The following is a 22,738-nucleotide window of genomic DNA, read 5'->3' as shown; positions in this document are numbered from 1 at the left end:
ATGCCGGCCAGGGACAATACAGTAACATTTTTTTTTAAGACACTGTAAATATTTTTTTTTCCCCAAATAAAAACAATGAAGCTATTTTCTCACAAACTTGAAAGTTAAAAATTATTTAACTGTATGAGAAAACATTAAAGATGTAACACTGAGTGAATAAAAGGATATAAAACTAAATACGCAAAATACACACAACTTAGTAATACACACATATGCAAGCAAATCTGCACAAAAGAAAGTGTTCACGGTGAACACCTCTGAGGGCTGAAACTATGAGTGTGTTTTTTCTCCTTTTTACTACATTTTAAATTTTTTCTATAGTAAGTATCTATTACCTCCAAAATCAGACAAATAATAAACACTATAAAATGTTTAAATAGGCATAGATAACATAAAATCATGTATGTATTTGTTGTATCAATAAATGAAACAGGCACTTTAAAAACACAGCACTTTCTCATCACACACTTGGAAATCTCCGGTAGTGTGCTGTGCTACTTAAGCCCTGAATAATGGAGGACGCGTAGCTCTGAATTCATTTCAGCTTCTCCCTGGCACCTAATTAAAGGAGTGACACAGCTCTTACGGTCTTGGCTGCTCCCCTCTCACACAGCGCTATAGCTGCAACAGTCCAACCGAAAGGGGAAAAATCAATAGCTTTGAAACTCACCATAATTATCCAAAACAAACTATAAACCTTAGAACACTACATTACTCAGTTTCTTACCGACTTAATTAATGACACTAGACTAGACTGTCAATTTTATAAAATCAGGAACCGTGTCCTGCTTCCATCCCTGTATCCCAGCACCTAACTGGCATGTACTAGGCAGAGGAAACGGGGACGAACGAACGAATGAAGAGGTGGTTTATGGCTGGGCTCTGCTATCTTCCTTAATATTCTACTGGCCATTTTACAGCATCCTTAGCGCTGACACTATTGGAAGAAGACGGTGTATCACAAGGTGACATTTCATTGTAATCTATTCCTTTACCAAAGGTACAAGTAATAGGCACAGGACCTGTCCCAGGAAGCAGCTTTGCTCATTATGGCCTCATAATTGGCAATTATTCAGCACCTAATCTTCTCAAGGCAGCTCATGCCACCCACAGCTAAGGCTCAGAAAGGCTAAGGAAATTTTTCAAGGTCACAAAGTTAACAAATGACAGAATCAGGATCAAAACCTGATTCTCTGAGGCCCGAAAGACTCTTTTTAGGTGAAAACAAGCGTTCTGTCATCTCACCCAATCAGTGCAGATGGCGCGGATGCTACACACTTATCTCACCTCATTCTCATCCCAACCCTGTGAAGTGGGCTAGCATATTATACCATTTCCCAGGTGACAAAACAAGAGAGGTGAAGCAGCGTGCCCAAGGCTGCACAGCTCCCCACAAGCCAGAATGGCATGAACCAAAAAGTACTGTGACTCGGTATCTATCGACTCCAGCATAAGGGACTGCACTAGTGACGGATACGCGGCCAGCACCATCCCAAGATGATTCACAGCTTTGTCAAAAGACAGACTGGCCATACCCTACACTAACATATATAATTATTCAACTGATTCAACCAGCTTCCTGAACCCTCCTCTCCAAAATGCAGAGCAACAGGCTCCCCAGTTGCAAAAGTCCACTCCCAATTGCAAGGCAAAGAACAAAAGAACAAATGTATCTAAATATTTTAAAGTTACAATCAAATCAACAAACACAGAATGTGTCCCATCCTCTTGTCCTTTCTCTGGCCAAGTGCACCTGCGTAACAGCCTGGAACGCCAAATTCGTAGTCAGGCTTCTCAGATGTCAGGTACTTTGGTGCTAGACACAGCAACACAAGGAGAGACACCTTCCCGAGTATACATGTGACCCCCCCCCCCCCAATCCCACATCCAAGTTCCTTCTACAGCCTTCCTTTTCCACAAAGAGTTGTTCCTTGGCCATCCCTTGAGCCTAGGAGTGCACACAGCAGTGGGGCAAGCCACCCTCAAGAGTGAGGGAGGGGAAAACACCCCATGCGGGCTGGTAGGCTGTGAAAGTGGGCTCTGGTCATTTGGGCAGGGAATTCTAGGGTCTACAAAGACCCCACCGATGCCCTGGCCTCTTAAGAAGGGATGAGACCACAAGAGGAGGGGAGTGAGCCCCCCAAAACTAGAGCACAGAGCATGGGCTCCTCTTGCCAGGGTCTGAGGACTGCACTGATGAGAGCCCTCCTCAGCTCCCACCCAAGCTTTCAATAGAGACAGCTGCCTATAATAAAGTTCTCAAAATGCATCCTGTCTCCCTACCTTTCCCTAACCAAGACTTGGCCACCTATCAAAGTACAATTCATTCACTCCTCTTCCAGCAGTCAAAGCACTTACAGTTTGTAGTTTCCAATTTTGTCTTTGAATTGCATGATGTTTTCTGAGGGTCTGTTGTTGTTTTTTTATAACTTAATTTTTTTTTAATATTTCTTTATTGATTTCAGAGAGAGGAAAGGAGAGGGAGAGAGAGAGAGAGAAACATCGATGAGTCATTGATCAGCCATCCCCTGCACACCCCCAACTGGGGATCGAGCCCGCAACCCGGGCATGTGCCCTGACCGGGAATCGAACCCCCGATCGCCTAGATCCCAGGTCGACATTCAACCACTGAGCCACGCCCGGCCGGGCTGTTTTCTGAGTTTTTAAAATCCTCTCAACTGGGTTGGTTTTGTTTCTCTAAAGCAGTGGTTCTTAGCCAGGGGCAATTCTGCCCCCTAGGAGACATGTTGCTAAGTCTGGAGACACACGTGGTTGTTTCATTTAGTGGACAGAGGTCTTGGATGTTGCCAAACATTCTACAATGTACAGAACAGCCCTTCACAATGAAAAGTTATCCAGCCCAAAACGTTAGTAGTGCTGAGACTAGGAAATGCTGCTCTAAAGTAAGAACTCTTAGAACAGAGAGGATGCCTTTTACTCCTTTGATGACCATATATATGGCCAAGCAGAGTGCTGGGCCTCACTAATTACTTGTTGACTGACTGACAGGCTATCTGGTCCCATACCTTCTTAAAATGTTCATTCATGCAGTAATTCAATAAAAGTTAGTGTGCCAGGGACTGTGCTCAGCTCTGGACTGCAAATATGAATGAATCAGCAGAAAAGACAGACAAACTGGTACTTTTAATACAGCATGAAAAAGGCACCTGTCACTAGCAGTATTCGATATCTGTATATTTTTCTGTTCATTATGTCTCCCTTCATTAGCCAATGAATTTCAGGAAAGTAAGAATTCTGTTAAGTTCACTATTATAGCTCCAGTGTCTTCTATGGTAATAGTGGTAGACACATAGTAGATATTTTGGATAAGTGAAAGAAATCTGTAGAAAGCATTTCTTTAAAAAAGAAGGGAGAGGCTTCTAACACAGCCTGAGGAGGAAGGAGGGAGGAAGGGAGGAAGGGATGCTGCCTTGAGGAGAGAGAACATGGAATAAGCTCTAATTATGTGCCAGGAACAGTTCTAAGCATTTTCAACACATCGACCATTCTAATGTGCACAACAATCCTACCAGAAGCCACATTTTACAGATGAGAAAATGGACAATGAAGGCTGAGTTGCTGAAGAAAACAGCACGTGGTGGAATCAGGATCTGAACACAGCTAACTTGGGAACCTTTACTCTTAACCTTTATATTGCATGGTCAAAAAGTGACTCCAAATTGGCTTGGCAAAGGGGGAGATGCGGCCCTGAAGGAAAACATTCCAGGCAGAAGGAATGACACAAGAAAAACCAACACAGCCTGGCTTATTTCAGGAGCTACAACCCTTACCAATACTACTAGAGCATAAAGAGGAAAACTGCTGAAAGATAATACTGGAGAAGTAATCACAGCCAGATCTCACACTCACACACACACACACACACACACACACACACACGGGGTGGGCAAAAGTAGGTTTTCAGTTGTGAGTAGGCAATTTCACTGATGATCCTGACAAATTTATAAATGAATGGAGAAAGGTTACAATAGCTTTTGACTTAACTTGAAGGGATCTAAGCCTTCTTCTACAGGAAGCTATGTCCTCAACTGAAAAGGAATTCACATGTCGCGTGGCACAGGAATATGCTGAACTAAATGTCCAAAATCCTCACTATCCCCCGGGGAGCTAGGGCCGTTCCATAGACAAGAATCCAAACCGGGGCGACCATTCTCAATCAGGCAGATGGGACCAGGATCACAGGATTCATTGCTTACATCCGGGACTCACAAGGGCCCAAAAGAAACCTGTCAACTACAACAAATTAGCCACCATTGACCAGGGAGCACGGGAAAACCCTACCACCGCCCTAGAAAGGCTGAGGGAGGCAATCATTACATTTACTGATTTAGATCCCACTGAGCCTGCAGAAACCACTGTCCTCAAGGACAAATGTATGACCCAACTGGCTCCTGATACACAGAGGAAATTACAAAAATTAGGCATGGGTCCTTCCACTCCACTTGCCTATATTGTAACTACAGTCAACACGGTCTTTTATTATCGAGAACAAGAGGAAGAGAGAGTAGGGACAAAGGAACAAGGCAAGGAGAAGAGGCAGGCGCAGTTGTAGCTGCATTACAGGGATACCAGCCACAGCAGGGAAAGCCCCATCAAGGCTGGGGTGAAGGGCAACCTCAAACTGGCCCTCCTGGCAATTGCCACAAATGTGGGCAGCCTGGGCACTGGAAGTGAGAATGCCCTAAGAAGGGCCCTAACAAGCCCTGCCCCATATGTCACAAATTTGGCCACTGGAAACAGGACTGGCCTGAGGATCTGAAAACCTCCGAGTCGAATTCCCCCTCCTTAATAGGTCTAAACTGACGGGGCCCTCAATCTGCCTTGGCTCCCAAGACCAACAACGTCACCAGGATGGATCCAAGGGTAACCATAGGTGTGGCAGGTAGGCCCATTAATGTTCTTCTTGATACAGATGCCGCCTACTCAATGCTAACTTCCTGTTCTGGGAAACCTAATATAACACCTTGGTGTTTTCAGCCCTTAAACATCATATTATGTACAAACCTTAAGAAGAATTTCTCCCATCAGACAGATAGGAATGTATTTAATTGTTACCAGGACGGCTTCACTTTCAAATTCTCAGAGAACAAAACCTCCTGTAATTGTAACACAACCGAAAAATGCTACTGCTACTATAAAAATGGCACACAATCAGCAGATATTTGCAATGGATCCCTTGCTAATGCAGGACCAGATGCTCCTAACTGTACCCTCCAATCCCTAAATAGCTCCATTACCTGCAATACAACTTTGCAGGCACAGACTATACAAAACTGGAAGAGAACCATAATTTCCTCATCTACGGGAAAAACAAGAAGCCACTACCCTGGCTGCAACACATCAGCATTACTGTCAATCACTAATCGGTTAAGTCATTCCTCCCTAGACCCCCCCCTAAACCTAATGATATCTATGCTTACCCAAAGGACTTATGTTCCTAGGACAAACACTCCAAGGTGGAAGAGCTCAACAGTACATTAACCCATCTACAACCACAAGAACATGGACAATAGGCTACCCCACTCCCCTGGAGCAAACTGTTCCGGTTTATAGTCCTCACAAAAGACACAAAAGGGCCATAGTTTTACTCTTTCTAGGCCTAATAGCCTTAATTGGAAGCCTAATTGGGCTAGCAGGGGGCATTACCTATAATGCTATTACAGCCAAAAAATAACTGCTTCAATGGCAACTATTGCTACCACTACTGGCAGAGACTTAAATTATTATCTCAATCTCTAAATTTGCTAGCCAAGATGGTCACTGATAACTGCATAGCATTAGATGATTTATTGGTTTCCCATGCTGTTTCTACATCAATACAACTGGCCAAATAGAAACAGATGTTCCAGCAATTTTAGAACATGCTACTTGGTTACAGGATTTTAGTCAAGAAGGCATGGCAGATGCTATTTGGAATACAATTAAGCAGGCACCGTCCACTCTAACTTGGTTCTTACCCTTGTTAGGCCCACTAGTAACTCATACTTATCTGCACCTTCGGAACGTACATAATAGACAAACTAACAGCTTTTATTCCCTTCTGGATACAGGCAATACATCTACAAAGGATGATTCAACAAGGCTATCAGTCTCTACATCAAAACCCGTTGGGCCAGGCTACAGGGCACTTCCACTCCACCCCACTCTAACTGCCCCGGACAGTGAGCAAGGGATATCAAGCCAACACAGCTCTATGTGCAAATTCAGCAGGAAGATTCAGAAGCCAGAAGTGTCCCTCAACTTCCCAAACAAATTTAGCCTATATCACTTGAGGCGGGGAATGTTAGAGAAGGTAAATAGACATGAGCTGGGATAAATGGCTAAGATCAAGGGGAAGGCATGGAAGAAGTGACAAACAAGAATTAACCAAGAGTTAGCAGACCCATGAGTGAGAAAGGGGAGACTTGAAACCTCCCCCGGGATGTAGTCTAACAGATGGCTTAACATCCGGGCGGGGCAGCCTTGGAACCTAAGGAGGCTTTGTTGGGGTGTTTTGCACAACCCATCTCTGGGGTACCAAACTTCAAATGCCCAAACAAGCGGAGCACTTGGTTCAGCTTCGGCCAGCTAAGCTGCCCCCCTTGGACTATGTCTGAGTGTATTTCCTTTTCTTGCAAATAAACTCTTGCATGCTTTGCTGCTATTTGGTACTGTTTCCTGTTTGAATGCCTTCCTACAAGCAAGACAAGAACGGAGGGTGTGGAGACCACCTCTAACATTCTGTCTGAACTGTCTAATATTTAACCAACATACACTACTACTCACATCCTAAAAATCCAGATGGTAAGGAAAAAGGATTTTAATAAACAGGACAGTAAAAAAAATCTTGACTTAACAAACCATGATACTTTTATTATCATTTTAAACCCCTTGTCCCTGTTTATTAGCTTAAGCGTAAAGGCATAAGGAAGGGTGGACAGAATATGAACCAATAAAGTTGCTCTACAAATTTGGCAGGCAAAACATTCCAAATTCATATGGGCTGGCAAGCTGCCCTTATTTAAGTTGTAAGATATACAGAAACTTAAGACTTATAACAATTATAATAACACCATTGATTGGGTTATGCCAGACACTGAGCATCGTTTTGTTTTTTTAAAATTTAAGCCTTAAACCAACCCTGCAAGGTAGATGTTATTATTTCACTTATAAGTAAGGAAACTGAGACTCAAAGAGATAGAGTAACTTGCCAAAGACCCTCTGCCGTTTCTCTAGTCATGGCACAGTCTAAAAATTCAGTTTCTACTCTGAAGCCTAAACTCTTTTCAATAAGCAGTGGCGCCTCTTACACCGTTTTACAGCACTAACTCTGAGGGATACGTGTTTAGGTAGTTTGCAGAGTGCATGCATTTCAATAAGTAATTCTCTGCACATAGAGACTAGACCAAATGACAGCCAAACACACTGAAGATCATTCCAGGCTATAGACATCAAGGGACAAATGTGTCTCAGAAACTATCAGCCTGTAGGTCTCAGAATAGGAAGCATTTTCCACTTGATTATGCCCGCCAAAAGGAATCTATTCTCTAACAGAGTTTCATTATTCCTCCCCCTATAACAAAAAAAAAGGGGGGACTCTTTCATTGCAAACCAATGGGACGTTCTTAACTCATTTCCTTATATTACTTGAAATGAAAGTGCTTTCTGTCTTTAGAGAAAAGAATTGCTGGATGCCATGCCTTTTGGGTGCTTTTGAGCCCAACAATCGATACTGTGGAGGTGAGAGAAGATTAGCCCTTATATCCTTTTAAGGAGAGTGGGGTGATTTTAAACTTAATGAGAGCCGAATTCTAAAAAGAGAGAAAAGGAAAGGCTTCCCTCCCAGTTTAAAGGAGAATTCAGCAACCTTCCCTGAAAGGATTGGCTATTATCTCCTTGACCAGGAGCAGCCCTGAGATGAGGAGGGAAATCACATGTTTTTAAAGATTTTTTTAAAATTTACAGATGCTTCTGAACATTTGGAACAGTAATGAAAAATGTTTAAGTTGGCTCTCACCTGCCCATATACTGCTTGAAGGGTCCTGTGCAGAGCAAAGAAAAGCACGTCCCATCCAGACCACGACAATCACAGGAAGAGCCACTGCAGCACTGCCAGCCCCGGGGGACTGAAGGTGAAAGGGGCACCTGGCAGTGGTGGAAGCACCGGGTGTCCCCCAACATGTCCAGGGAAGTGGAAAGGAAGGGGAAGCAGCTCTGCCTTCCCTCCAGTCCACATCCAACCCCCTGCTGCCAAGAACTTATTTTTAGACGCTTAAATTCCCAGAAAGGAAGGGAAACGACCACCTCTGAGTGGTCCTTGGAGTTCCGATATCCAACCTGGTTGTAGTTTTTTGTTTGTTTTCTGATTTCAAGTCCCTTCCTAAAGCCATCTCCCATCCTCTGCAGAAGGCTCCCCCTGTCTAAGCCAAGAGAAAGATCTGGGAGCCAGCTTTAGAGCTTTTGTGATGAAAATCCCAGCAGCAACCCTTCAAAGGTACATGACTTTGGGGAAGTAGCTCATCCTTCTGAAGACTCAGTTTGCGGTTGGTAAGATGGGGTTAGGGGCTGTTCCTAGAAAGTTGTTGAGCCTTCAACATAAAAATCACACAGTCCCTGGCTCTTAGTAGGGCATCAGTAAGCGCCCTGTGTCTGTCCTGGGCACGCTGCACAAAGCCACTGGATCCTGGCCGAGTGTGCCCGTCTTCACTGCCCAAGACTTGGCCACTGCTCCCTCCTTAGTGATTCACGTCGCCAACCATTCGCCTACCCTCGTTAAGGCTTCGCCTACCTGCCTCCAGTTCTCTACGGTTTCAAACGTCTGCAGAGCCCAGGAGAGCGATTCTCATCAAGTGCACAGCACAAAGTTCGCCTGGGTTTCCCTCCCCCACCAGTTATCGCCGAATCGCCGAATACAAGTCAGGCTTGCGCGGAAATGCGTGCAGGCTTTGCACATGCATAAAGCAGGTGTCTGCCCGTTTCTCGGGGTATGGGTGGGAAGGGCTCCTGACTAGTGACTCCTGGTTGGGGACGGGGAGGAAAGGAAGCAGGACCGGAGAGGCTGGTGGAGGGGATGCCCGCGCGCGAGGCGGTCCTCGCCGGCGGCCCCGCGCCCCGCGCCCCGCGCCCCGCGCCCCGCGCCCCGCGCCCCGCGCCCCGCGCCCCGCGCCCCGCGCCCCGCGCCGGGGGTGGGGGGGGGGACAGGGCCCGGGGAGGCGGAGTACCTGAAGAGTCGGGCGGCCGTGCGGTTCCTCCTCCACGCCGTGCCCTGCTGCAGCACCCCCTGCACGATCTCCTTCTCGTCGGGCAGCCGGTAGACCGGGAAGATGTAGAGCCAGCAGAGGACCACGACGCAGAGGGCACTGGCTCCCACCGGCAGCCGGGTCCGCGGGAACTTCCAGGCCAGGACGGCCATGGCCCCTCGGGACGTGCTGTGTCGCCGGGCCCGCCCGCAGGGGCTCATCGCGGCCCCGCGGTCCCGGGGGGCGAAGGCCAGCGCCTCAGCACCAGGCGGGGCGCAGTGGCGGGGGAGGGCGCCCCCACCGCCGGCCCCCCATGCACACGCACCTCTCGCTTTCTTGATCTGCACGCGCACAGACGCTTCTTCGGCTCCCCCACGGCTCCAAAGGTCAGAGCAAGGATTTTTTTGATTTTTTTTTTAAATGCAACTTTTTCAAGGATTTCTTCCTAGGGGAAGTGGCCGGGGGGGCAGGTCACCAGCTACGGCCATGGCTGCTTCCCCTGGAGAAGGCGGCGGCGGGTCTCTCCGCCGGTCCTGCAGCATCACCGGCGCCCGCGGCGCGGGTCGGGCCGCGGCTCGCTCCCTCCGGGACCCGTGGCCCGCGGCGTCCCCTCCGGAGAGATGCTCCTGCGCCCTTCGCCGCGTCTCCCCGCCTCCCGCGCGGCGGCGGCGCCGGGCGCCCCCCTGGACGCGCTCTCCGCGCCGCGCCAAGTCCTTGGAAATTTCCACGGCGACCCGGGACCGCTATCCCGCCCCGGGCTCCTCCGCCGCGTCCTTCAGGACCCCCGCTCCCCGCCCCGCCCGGGCAAGAAAACAACTCGCTCTCATCAGTCAATTCGGCGGCGCCCCGGGCTCCGCAGGCAAGCGCCCGGGGATTGGTGGAAACCGAAGGGCCCCCTCCCTCCCCCACGCGCAAAATTGCCGTCTCGGAGCGGTTCAGAGCCGCGACGCTCGGCTGCAGCGCGCCCCTCTCTCCCGCCCTTGCTCTCCGGAGACAGAGGCAAACAAAAATAACACCCCTCCCCCACCTCGCCCTCAAAATATATATATATGTATATCTGTGTGCCTCGGGTGGCAGAGACTGGCTGATAAGCGCACCGCTGGCACGCAGCCGGCGGGCAGGCGTGTCACCCTGCCGCGTCACCCCGGTCTCTCGCCACCCGCAGCGAGAGGCGCGAGCAGGCGGCGGCGACGCCGCCCCTCCCGGACTCCAGCCCCCGCGCCCGGTCCCGGAGCCGCAGCCCCAGCCGCCCCCCGCGCGCGCGCACCCCCAGACACGCGCCGCCGCCCCCGGGCCCGCGCGCGGGGAGACGCGCGCACCACGCGGCCCTGCGCCCCGCCCCGCCCCGCCCCGCCCCGCAGGGAAGGCGCTGCTCCCCCAGATGTGGAGGCGGCGGGCGCCCCAGCGCCGGACCTCCAGACGTGCAACGCGCCGGAGCGCGTGCGCCGCTCCAAGGCTGAAGCGCGGCGCTTGCGGCTGCCCGGCCGCGTCACCGACTGGTCCCTCGCATCCGCGACCTTGGAAAGCGCCCCCCGCCCGGGCCCGCGAGCGCGGGGACGCGGCGCTGGCCATTCGCGCCCGCCTCGGCGGCCGACGCTGGGCTCGGGGACCTCCTAGCGGTTGCTATGCCGTTTGCTTAAGCATCGCGTCGAGTGGAAAGTGAGCCAGGACAAAGAAGAAAGGCGGCTGCCTGCTGTCTAGGTTGGCTTAGTCTTCGCGAAAACAAAATCTAAGGCCTTAGGTCCCTTTGCCCAGCCGACCAGTTTGCAGCGCCCAGTGCAACCAACACTGACTGCTCAGTGACCTGCTGCCTTTCTGCGCATCTTTCACCACAGAGGAGTGATGCGTGGGAAGTTGATAGTTATTTGCTGCGCCCCCCTAAAAAAAAAAACAAAAAAACACAGTAGTCTCCTTCTTCCAACACTACCATGCTGAACCGGAGCATGAAACCCCAAAAGCAGAAGTTTGCAACCACAAAATATGCACCTTTGTGGTATTGATTAAACTGGTTATTTTTAAGGTCCAGAAAGCTCTGGAAGAGCTTTTGACCTTCTAACTGCTAAAAGAATTTAAGATGGAAGGCCTATATCAGGCTTGAGGGAGGAACTATCACCACGAAACAGTAGTTTAACCTGAACTAGGTGTGGCAGCCAGGGAGGAACCTTTGTGTCCCCTGGTCTCTAAACGTCCCAGAAAATACTTATTTACTAAACACTAACATTTTTCATCTCCCTGTGACTCCTACCTTCAGCTCCTCAGTGCAGAATGACATATATACCTCATTTTGTCTTACTGTCTTTGGAAATCTCATGCTTATGTGAATTCTTGTGTGTAATAAATTTTACTTTTCTCCTATTAATCTGCCTTATGTCATTTTCATTGTTGGACCAGTCTTAAGAACCAGGAGAGGAAAGGGGGAATTTCCCCCTCCAACACAACCCACTGCCCTCCACCCTGAAGCATGACCCAGGTAAATCAGGAGAGAGAGGAAATCCTGAGGTCCCAAAATTACGTTTTACCACAGAGGAGCCTAATAAAGATTATTTGAAATGAAGATCACCTGAAGTCCTGCAAAGTAACCAACCCAGCCTCTTCTGTTCTGGAAATGGAAGGGAGACACAGATATGGGGAACCCTTCCCATAGTTACCAGGGCTGTGGATAAATCATCTGCCTCCTTTGTTCTTATAATTTAAATAAAAAACAAGCTGCCCCAGTTTTTCTTTTCTTCCCCAAGTCCAAGTAGAGTAAATAACAAGACATATTGCACTTATGAAGAGGCTATGTAAATGTTTCTCCATTTAAGCTTATAAAAATACATCAAAGTCCTGCCTTAAATTGAGAGACTTCTCTGATGGAATGTGCTATTTACCTTCTTCTGAAAACTAAAATTCCCTTACCCTTGTTGACTCTTACCCAGCCTACAAATCAAACTTCATTCCCTGCTTTTCCTTAGCCTGAACATCAAATCTAGTCAAGCCATTGCCTTCCCCTTTTAAACTCACACAGGAATCACTTTTGTCACTGCTCTGTGGTACACCTTCTTTCTTCCATGGGATGTTTTTTCCTCCCTCCACCCAAATCCAATGCATCATTCAAGGCCAGACCAACTAACTAGGCACTTCTTCATGTGTTCACAGACCAACTAAAACACAGATTTCATGGGGTAGGAACTCAGTAAATGTTTGTGGTTTCTGCTCCTATCCCCTATGACCTTCGGTTCTGAGTGTCTATAGAACTTGCTGGCTCCGACAGATGATAAAACATTCAGGTGTGTTGTGTTACTAGCATTTTTCATATGTAACTTTGTCTCATCAACTGGGCAGTAAGAGTATTTGGTCTCTTGTATCAAAGGACAAGCCCATGCTTTTGATCCACATGAGGACTCCACATGACGTGCCTACATGTATGAGGGAAGAGCAGGGACAGTATTTTACATTTTATTAATGTTCCTCCAGGTGTACCGACTGGGGCTTGGCACATACGTGCTCAACAAATCATCATCACCTGATTGTTTGCTTGGTAAAGTTGAGGGCCTCAAATTTATTCAGGCTGTTGATAAGGCAGCACTGTTTAAGAAAAAATATAAACTCCCATGGTTTAATGTTTTAAGTAAAATATTTTACCTGTTACTTAGCTGTCTGGTTTATGACTTTTAATAGATAGTTTAGGCACTGTTTTATATTTCTGCATGTGAGTACACATACGAGGTTTGCTCAGGAACTGAACAGCTTTTAAAACTCTATAAGTGTTTATTTATTGGACTGGTCAACATGATGGGCAAAGCTACTCTATACCACAAGCAAACTTGATGGGCAGCGCATCTGTGACACGGGCCTGTAATGGAAGCCAGCGTAAGAGACACAGCTGAAGCCGCGGAGGAGAGAGGAAAAGAAGCGCCTCTCATTGAACGCTGAGCGAGAGCAAGATGTGGAGAGGTGATGAGAGAAAGTGGGACACACACAGTTTATAAGCTCTCTTGGATGCTAATGGGTGTGAAGACAAGCATTAATAGTCACCGAGTTATGCATATATGCACAATCCAAGGACACAGACTGGGGAGGGGGAAGGGACAGGGTGGAACAGGTCATTGGGGAGAAAAAGGGACATCTGTAATATTTTAAACAAAAATAAAATAAAATAAATAAATAAATAATAAAAAAACAAGTGCTGGCAAGGATGTGGGAAAAAAGGAACCCTAATACACTGCTGGTGGGAATGCAGACTGGTGCAATCACTGTGGAAAACAGTGTGGAGTTTCCTCAAAAAATTAAAAATGAAACTACCATTTGACCCAGTGATCCCAGTTCTAGGAACATATCCTAAGAATCCCAAAACACCAATCTGAAAGAATATATGCACCCTATGTTCATAGAAGTGCTAAGATCTGGACACAGCCCAAGTGCCTGTAGTAAAATATTTTAAAACCAAAAAAAAAAAGTCACGTAGAAGTCTCTTACTAAAAGATGAAATAAAATTGTCTACGATTCGAGATAAAAATAATTTTTTTAATGTCACCCTTTCTTCAGTCTCCTCTCAAGTTCTTCTTGTCATAAAGGCTTGGAATGGAGAGGGGGAAAAAAAGCATAAAAACATGCCTTTTTCACAATCAATTACAACACCCAAGCAAATAGTGTTGTGGAATGAGTAGAGTTTATCTGAACAAGTGCATTTGCTTGTCTCCGCTCCCTCCTGTGACCCCACTAAAAGGACAATAAAGAACTGAAAGAGGCATCAACTCAAAAGAACATGAAAAAAAGAAAGAATGCAGAAGCAGACAAGCATGTCCAGAAGTTCATAAGCAGGTAAGCAGTTTATCAGAGTGGAGAAAGCTCTGGGCCTTCAAGTGGTGGTGGGTGTGCTGAGGGGAGGGGCGAGTAGAATAGACAGAAGCTCATGACAAGAGAAAGGTCCTGAGATGTTCTAAATTAACTTACAGCTGCTGAGAAGTGAGAGAAAGAAGACAGGAGTTATTAACCAGTTAATATCTGTGGACCACTTCACAAAAGACAGCTCGCATTTCTGAATGTATGTCGGAGCTTTGAATCAACCTCCAGGAATCCATTAGCTGACCGCTGCATCCTGAATATGCATGGACTTTCCGGATTGTTGCCTGTAACTAATCAAAAGCAGTAAATATTTCTTCTTTACAGACTGTGTTTCTATCATAGAACTGTCCCTGTATCACCTTTTCCCACCCCCCCCTTATCTGTAGCCAATGTAAATTCTTTCAAAAAAATATACATCTTTCTTCCCCAAAACATAATGTATAAAGGTGCTCATCAACTCCAGCGTGGTGGGCACGTTGCCTTCTCCATCTAGTGCTGCTGCTGGTGGTTTCGGCCTCATGCTCCAGGACCTGGTCCTTGTCTGGTAAGCACATGGTTCAATAAACCTATTCTTTTTAAAAGGCTTTCAGTTGTGGAAGTTAAGTAATTTCATGCTCAACACCAACAAGAATAAAGCTAATTTGTAACACAGAGCTCTTGAAAGCCTCAGAAGTTAGAGGCACCTGGTACCTCTGGAGGTAGAGGTGGTGGATGAAGGAAAGTAAGAGTTTGTTTGAAAGCCTCTAAAAAGAGCTGTGAAGCCTCTAGATCTCATCCCCCCACCTGGCTAAAAACAGGAGGCTACTTCTCTAGAGAAACTGACCAGCACAAAGGAGAAGACCTATATGTGCAGAAGGTCTCCAATCAAACAGTCATACCCCTGCTTAACACCCTATAGTGAAGGCCACCAGTAGGTCAGCTCTGCTCACACAGACCTGCTAGCCTCTTTGTTAGGCCTCATTTTAAAATAAGAGTGGAGAGTCAAGGATCCCCAGACATTTGAAGAGTTTCCAGCATAGACCATCAAAATTCTTACGGAAAATTTTTTCCTACCTGGAATTCTTTGCCCAGCCAAAACGTGATTCAAACATGAAGTACAACAGACAATTTCAAGTCAAAGTCTTAAAAACTTCATACCCATGCACTTTTTCCTGAGAACATATTATTGATACTCCACTAAAATAAGAGGTTTACCAAGAAAGAGGGAGCTAGGGATCCAAAAATCCAGGGCTTTCATGCAAGAGAGAGACAAAGGGAATTCTTAGGGAATCAAGTGTGCCTCAGATCAAAAGAACAATCAGTAACTTCTGGTTTCAGCTCAGAAATAGCTTGAAAGTTGTAACTCCCAATCTTACAAAAAAGCTGAACCTGGTGAAAATCAACAACTGAGGTTACAAGGCAAATAACCATCCCCAATCTGGAGACAGAGGCATATCCAGTGTCAGAGTTGAGATCTGTTTATCTGCAGCAGAAGATTCTGAAGGCATAAACTCAAAGAAACAGTTCAATAGTGATTTGGAACTAGCAAAAATGGAACTGGTAGAAGCTGAGAGTGGGCTAGCACAACAGTGAGAGACTTCTGGGAATTACAGTCAGTTGGGCCACCACACTTTTGTGAGTTTTACCTCCAGGAATCTCACCTAATTACAGGAAAAACAAAACAAAACAAAACAACAGAAAAAGATCCTCTTGGTGTTCTGGTAGGAGTAGAGAAAGAGAAACCATTGTGAAATATGGCCCAAGGAGTCTCCCTAACAAAGTGCTACTGTCTATCGAAAAAGACCTTATAATAGCCTTATCCCATCTGGAGGAAGGGCATTTATCCCACTTCAAACCCAGTGGCCTTTCTGTTTCACTTCAGCTGGGGAAATAAAACTATGAAACATTTGTGAGGTGTACAGCCCAGGGGCACAAGCTGTAATTTCTTGTAATTTCATTACAAGAAATTTAATCATAAGATCATTGAACACTTCCCCTCTCCCACAACTTGCCACTACACTAATAGGGATCCAATATAATATCCATGGATTACAGCTTAAAAACAAAAAAACAAGATACAAATTCTTTGAGGAAAAATACTCAGGAAAGCCCAAAGTCAACAGATGAGTCAAAACCAATGACACTAGAGAAAGTTGAAGCCTCTGGCACCTTTAGCCAAACTTCCAGACAAGTTAACGTAAAACTTCATACTAAAGGCCTATTTACCTCTGTTCCTATTACCTAAAACATCATGTCTGACTTTCAACAAAAAATTATAAGGAACATCACGTCTGACTTTCAACAATAAATTATAAGGCATTCTAAACAATAAGAAAAATAAGCCGGTCTGAAGAGACAAAACAGGCACCAGAACCAGACACAGCGTAAAACATATGACCCAGGTGTTGGGGTTCTCCAACAGAGAATTTAAAATCACTATGATTAAGATGTTCAAGGCCCTACTGAAAGAAAGTAGACAGCATGCAAGGGAAGCCGCAGGATATTCAGGGAAATCATTAAGTCTGGAATGCTTATAGCAGAGATTAAGAAAGGAGGGTTGAAGAGAAATATTTAGGAGATAAAATTGATGGCAGTTAGAGAATGAATTTGAAAACAGACATGAGGGAGATGTGGGTATTGAGAGTACCTCATGGTTTCCAGCTGAATAATTATAAAGGTGCTATTCTTAAAGACAGCAAACACTAGAAGAAGACCTGTGTTCTGTTTTGGACACATGGATTTGAGTGGCCTCAGACATCCAGGTAGAATATCACATAAGCAGGGGTCTATTTGTACCTGGAACTCAGAGGAGAGGTTTGGGCATAATATATATTTGGAAATCATGAACCTGTAGATGGAGGGCAACATCGATGAAATTGTTTAGTGGAGGAAAACACAGAGAGGAGAGAACAGTGCCCAGGACTGAGCTATGACTACCCAGCATACAGTTGGCCAGATATGAGATAATTCATGTGTAAAAGAGTTGAAAAAGGCCTGGCCCCAGAGGTGGAATGAAAACCCAGAGAGCACGGTGCCACAGAAGAGTAAAATACTGAATGGAGGAAGACATGATCAATGGTGTAAAAAAAAAATTTCCCTTCCTGTGATATGTATTTTTGAGGTGATCCAAGGAGTCTGGTCATGGTCTGGTTAGACTATCAAAAAATTCTGTGAATAGTTAATCATTTTGAAATGATATCATTTTAGCAAAGAGAAGAATGGGTACTTTGGCTTACAGCAATGGTTCCATGATTTCACGAAAGGCTACTTCAGATGCATTAAGTGTAAGACAGAGGAAGAGTGGGAGGAGGGAAGCTAACCCTTCCTGAGACACTAAGTGTAACACTTGCATGTTTTAACTCACCTAATCTTCACAGCAGCCCTCTGGGGTACTATGTGTTTCAAAGGAGCAATCTGAGGCAGGTAGAGGTTAAACACTTTACATCATTTTATTCTTTTTCGAGCTCTGCCTAAAATCATCTTAAGAAAAACCTTTTACAAATGGGTAGTTCCCTTATAGAGTAACCCTAACAACGGAACTGGGGGGGAGGGACTTGGGGTCTTGTGCTTCCCACGTATTCAGAGAGTGATTAGTAAATGTGTGTTAATGTCTTTACCCTGAAAAGAATATATTATTAACTTTATGTATGTAAATATTCATCTCTACTTTAAATTGAGAAAATCCTAGGTCCCTAGGTTATGGGTAGAAAGAATGAAGCGTTTATTCCATCTAAGCAGAGCTAAGTTTTGCCAATGCTTTGTGTGTCTTTAAAATCCAATCTCCCCTTTTTGTTACCATCTCAATCCGGCTTCTGATTTTCATTGGTCTCCTATTAGACTTCTTGCCTACAATCTTTTCACTCATCCATCTTGTGTACCGCTGACCTATTTATCTTTCTAAGAAACTCTTTTACTCATACCATCCCGCACTTTAATAAGGACTCCCAGTTATCCACATGTATGTATCTAAAATCCACAGCTGAGCAGGCAGGATGCACCAGTGTCACCAATCCTTATGCTCAGTTGTATATCCCATCCAAGCAACTGCCTCCAACCACGTCATTCTACTCGTGTCCCTACTCGTCCCACCTCTCTTTTGCTTGCTCCACTTACGTGAGCCCTTTCATTTGAAATCCTGTCTCCCTTCCTCTGCCTGTACTACAGATCTCGCCCACCTTCGAAACCCATCCTTGAAGGTTTCTTCTGTATGTTCCTTTTCCCCCCACAACATTCCAGGCCATGGTGGTCTTTCCCTTGTGATTTCATGCCAATATCTCTAAACCTCTTTTTGCAGTGATCTAGAACTACAGCAGCAAGGTTTGAAGTTCCACCTTGTTGTGTCTGATTGCTTCTCCCAGGTGCTATTTAACTTTTTCCCTCCCCCCCCTTTTCCTTTTACCCCTAACCTTGCTCAGATTCAGGTTCAGGCTTTCTTGCAAGACTATTTCACATGTTGTGTTATGTACTTTATTAAGTCTGGTTGTTTAGCTGTGTTGATGTTAAGACTAGCAAGTTCAGACAGTGGTTGTCTGATCCTTCGGTTATAATCCACTTTCCTCTTGGTGATTTTGACATCCATTGATGATCACTGTTTAAATCAATTATTACTTTAGAAGTTGCAAAGTGGTGCATTTATAATGCTACCATTTTCCCTGTACTTTCAGCTGAAGTCTTCCGTAAAACTAACTTACTCTCATCATCTAAGGCTCTTTCGTTAGCCTGAAATAGTGTGCAGGACAAGATGAATAAATACTTAGCTCTTTCTCTCTTCAATAACATTTATCAAAAATTTTAAGAAACACAGCCTTCTACTCAGCAATTATGCTTCTAGAAATTTTCCTACACATATACTTACAAAAATGTGGGAAGAAATATGTACAAATATCTCTACTGTAGCACTCTTGTAACAGAAAAAAATAAAATTCTGAAACTGTTTAGTGCAGTAAAACACAGAAAGGAGAGAACAGTGCTCAGGACTGAGCTATAAATACCAAAATGTTTCTCAATATGAGACTGCTTAAATAAACTATGATGTATTGTGCAAGAAAATATCATATAGCCATTCAAAAAAGTGTGCTTCTCTTAGAAAACTAAGAAAAGGAACTTCCTTAACTTAATAGAAGCTACCTACTGCAAGACTACAGCAATCATCTGATTTCATAAAGAAACTTTAGATACATTCTGTTTAAAATTATGACTAAGACACCATCTATTATCCCATCTATTCTTTAAAATACTATTAGATGCCCCTGCCAACATAATCAGACAAGAAAAAGAAATAATAGGCATAAGGATTGGAAGGAAAGAAGCAAAATAACCAACATTTGGTAAAAAGAATCTTATTAGAATAAAGAATTTCAGTAAGTTTGCTCAATTCAAGAACAACATAAAAAAATCAACAACATCCCTCTACAGCAGAAACAACTAGAAAATGTATTAGAAAATATGACACTGTAAACAGTAGCAATAAAACTATAAAATGTCTAGGAATTAATCTAACAAAGAATATGTAGAATTTCATGAAGAACAATTTTAAACTCTATTAAGGATTTAAAAGAGGAACTTAATAAATGGAGAGATAACCATGTTTGTGGCTGAAAAACATAAGACTGTAAAGATATTTTTTTCCACACACACAAAGAAAAATAACCTAGAAATTCTTTGTGGTCCCAATCAAAATCCAGGTGGACTTAGAGAAAATACGACAGATTCTCAAATATAGATGAAGAAATAAATGTCTAAGGATATCTGACACAGTTTTGAAAAAAAGAAGAGTAAAGAGAGTATAACTGACATATTTGCCCACACAACAACCATTTCCCCACTCTTCCGCAGTAGAGCTCCAGTTATGCTCCCTGCCTTCTATGTGACTGAAGGAATGCCCCGTGCCCATATCACTCCTAGGGTACCTCTTAATTGGTCTTAGGCAATCATTGTGGCTCCACTGTCTTTGCCAGTAATTGGGTTAGACATGCGCATTTGGTATGATCTAACCAATGACGTGCAAGGGGAAACCTTCCAGAGACCTTGTGGGGAAGGTCTCTTCACTCGCAAAGACACAAGACGAGACAGTCCTTCTAATACTGTGCTTTGGCATATCAGAATATGATCCCTCCTGCTACTGCACTCATTTTGTAACCAGAAGGAAAAAGCAAATAATAGCTGAGTAGAACCTGGGAGCTCCCTTATCTCGGGACTTTTTGTTCACAACATAATAAATGTCCTTCACTGTACAAAAAATGGGATGAGGTGACAGGTATTGATTCGAAAAGATGTTGAAACATATTTCAATCAGGAAAAAAAATCCAAAATAGTGTGCATAGTTGGATTGCCTTTGTGTAAAACGAAGATAAATATATATCTATATATGTATTATTTACACTGTAATATGCATAGAAAACTTATTTAAGGAAACAAAAGAACTTATTAACAATGCCTATTTTCTGGCATATCTGACTTTTGCTTTATAATACTTTTCTATCGTTTGAATGTTTTTAATCATGAGCAAGTATTACTTCTGAGGGGGAAAAAAACAAAAAAGATGGAAAGTAGAAAGTGGTGATTTACAAGGTCAAGGAAGAGATAAAAGGGAGAACCAGAGTACAGTGGTCCCTCGGTTTTTGAATGTATCTTGTTCCAGGAGACCGTTTGAGCTCTGAAACGTTGGAAACCCGAGGGATCAACAGCTGACAGCTGGGCCTCAGGATCCAGGCCTCAGGACCTTGCCCTCAGCGGAAGCCGTGTGGCATGATCGACTTCCGGGGCGTGTTCGAAAACCGAAGCGTTTCCTTCTGGGTTTACGGCGTTCGTAACCAAAATGCTCGTCAACAGAGACATTGGAAAACCGAGGTGCCACTGCATTGAGTAAAAGAAAGAGCCGTGAATATGGAAGAAGAAAGCAAAGGCTCTGGCAAACAACGAAGCCTGAAGTCAACATCTGGGTGATGACATAGGTTGGGGCTAAGCTCAGACTGCTGCTAGCTGGAGCTTTAGTTTCAGTCATTGTCAAGTTCGAGCTGCTGTCCTGTGTTCTGGGACAACAAATGAGGAGGGAGACAAATTCCAGGTGGTGAGGGCTTTTCATATATTTGCTTTCAGCTGGCAGAGGAAGCCTTTGTGTTCAAAAATCTTGGCTCCCCTCATAGAATGCCCATCTGCATTTTCTGCCATGCGATGGATTTTGTGCTACGAGAGACAAGTATCACAAGTCATTAATTATACCAGATGGTGGTGGAAGACTTAATAGACAACATAAATCTGCTGGGGAAACAAATATCAACAAATCACTTCAGGAAACAGCATCCATCCATATATCACATAGTCACTAGTTTAGCCACAGTAGATATCAGTCATTGAAGTTGGTACAATAGCTATAAATTAAGTTGTCCAGAAATCCAGATAGGAAATTCATATTTTTATAAAATGTAAAATCCCAGAATGACCAATTCTAGGAGGAAAAAAATAGATTTTTTTCCTCTACATTTGAACAGAACCATAATTCACTGTGCTGCAGTCATAGTAAAATTGACTATAGTGGCAGTTAAGGAAACCTGAGACAGGGTTACTCTTTTGAGTAGAAAATGGTACTGCACTAAGGCACCAGTAATGAGGTCAAAAGTTGTAGGTTTAATCCTTGGTAGCCAATTTTTGTTTTGTTTTGTTTTGTTTTCAGGCTACATTGCACAATTTGCCCTCAAATAGGACAATGAATCTATCTCTATTGCCAGAAAGCTACTCAAATGGCTTATTCTGCAGGTGGCAGGTCAGGAAAGAGAGCCAATCATTGTGAACACAGAAGATACTTGTAACCCTATCAGTGGGAGGAAATGTTAAATATTATTTCAAGAAATTTTACCTATTGTTTCACTTTTGATATGAGATAAAGAAATTTTATACCATGTAGGACCTAGTAACAGCTTACCTCACACTATTTTCCATAGAAAACTGCCTTGGCCTGCCCTCCTCGAGTCCCGTGACCGTGAACCTGACTCCTCTAGGGTCCTGGAAGGGGCCTGACCCCCTGCCATTCAGGAGTCTCTCCCTGCCCCCGGTGGCCGCTCCTTTGCCCAGGGACCTCCTGCGATTGGCCAATGGCCTCCGAGGGCGCCCACCGGAGCTCTCCCAGGCTGTGGGCTGCAGCCCTCACCAGGGACCCTCCAGCCGGCCCAGTGGGTGAAAAGTGGCTCTAAACTCAGCATGTGTACACTGAAGCAAATGAAAGGACTTCATATGAAGCACAAAAGCAGCAGTGACACACATTTCTGGAAAAGCAATTTCCATGTTGTTATGTACACCTCCCAAAAAGTTCAGATCTGTAGGGGAACTGTGTTAAGTGAACTACAGGGTAGAGGTATTTTAATAGCTATTATAGATGTGTATTTACTATATTAAAAATGAGTAAAAGTGCCCAGCTGGGTGTGGCTCAGCAGTTGAGCGTCGACCTAGGATCCAGGCGATCAGGGTTCGATTCCCTGTCAGGGCACATGCCTGGGTTGCGGGCTCGATCAATGACTCTCTCATCATTGATGTTTCTATCTCTCCCTCTTCTTTCCTCTCTCTGAAATCAATAAAGATATATCTTTTTAAAAAATAATAAATTAAAATAAAAATAAGTAAAAGAAAAACCAGTGACACACCAATAGGAAGAGTGAGTGGGGCAGCATTGCAGCTGAGGTGGTGGAAATTAGATGAAT

General features: G+C 44.7%; 1 protein-coding gene across 1 annotated transcript in view; it reads right to left on the bottom strand.

Annotated features, from left to right (window-relative positions):
- Window positions 1-9,900, bottom strand: part of ST8SIA1 (ST8 alpha-N-acetyl-neuraminide alpha-2,8-sialyltransferase 1) — a 99,236-nt gene extending 89,336 nt beyond the window's left edge. The window contains exon 1 of the mRNA XM_081127523.1: window positions 9,222-9,900. Within this exon, the coding sequence (XP_080983649.1) occupies window positions 9,222-9,460 (239 nt within the window). The 5' untranslated portion in view covers window positions 9,461-9,900. The remainder of the gene's footprint in view (window positions 1-9,221) is intronic.
- Window positions 9,901-22,738: the final 12,838 nt, after the last annotated feature.

This window comes from Miniopterus schreibersii (assembly GCF_964146895.1).
Source record: "Miniopterus schreibersii genome assembly, chromosome: 2".
Lineage (NCBI taxonomy): Eukaryota > Metazoa > Chordata > Mammalia > Chiroptera > Miniopteridae > Miniopterus > Miniopterus schreibersii.
This window is presented reverse-complemented; position numbering and strand designations above follow the sequence as displayed.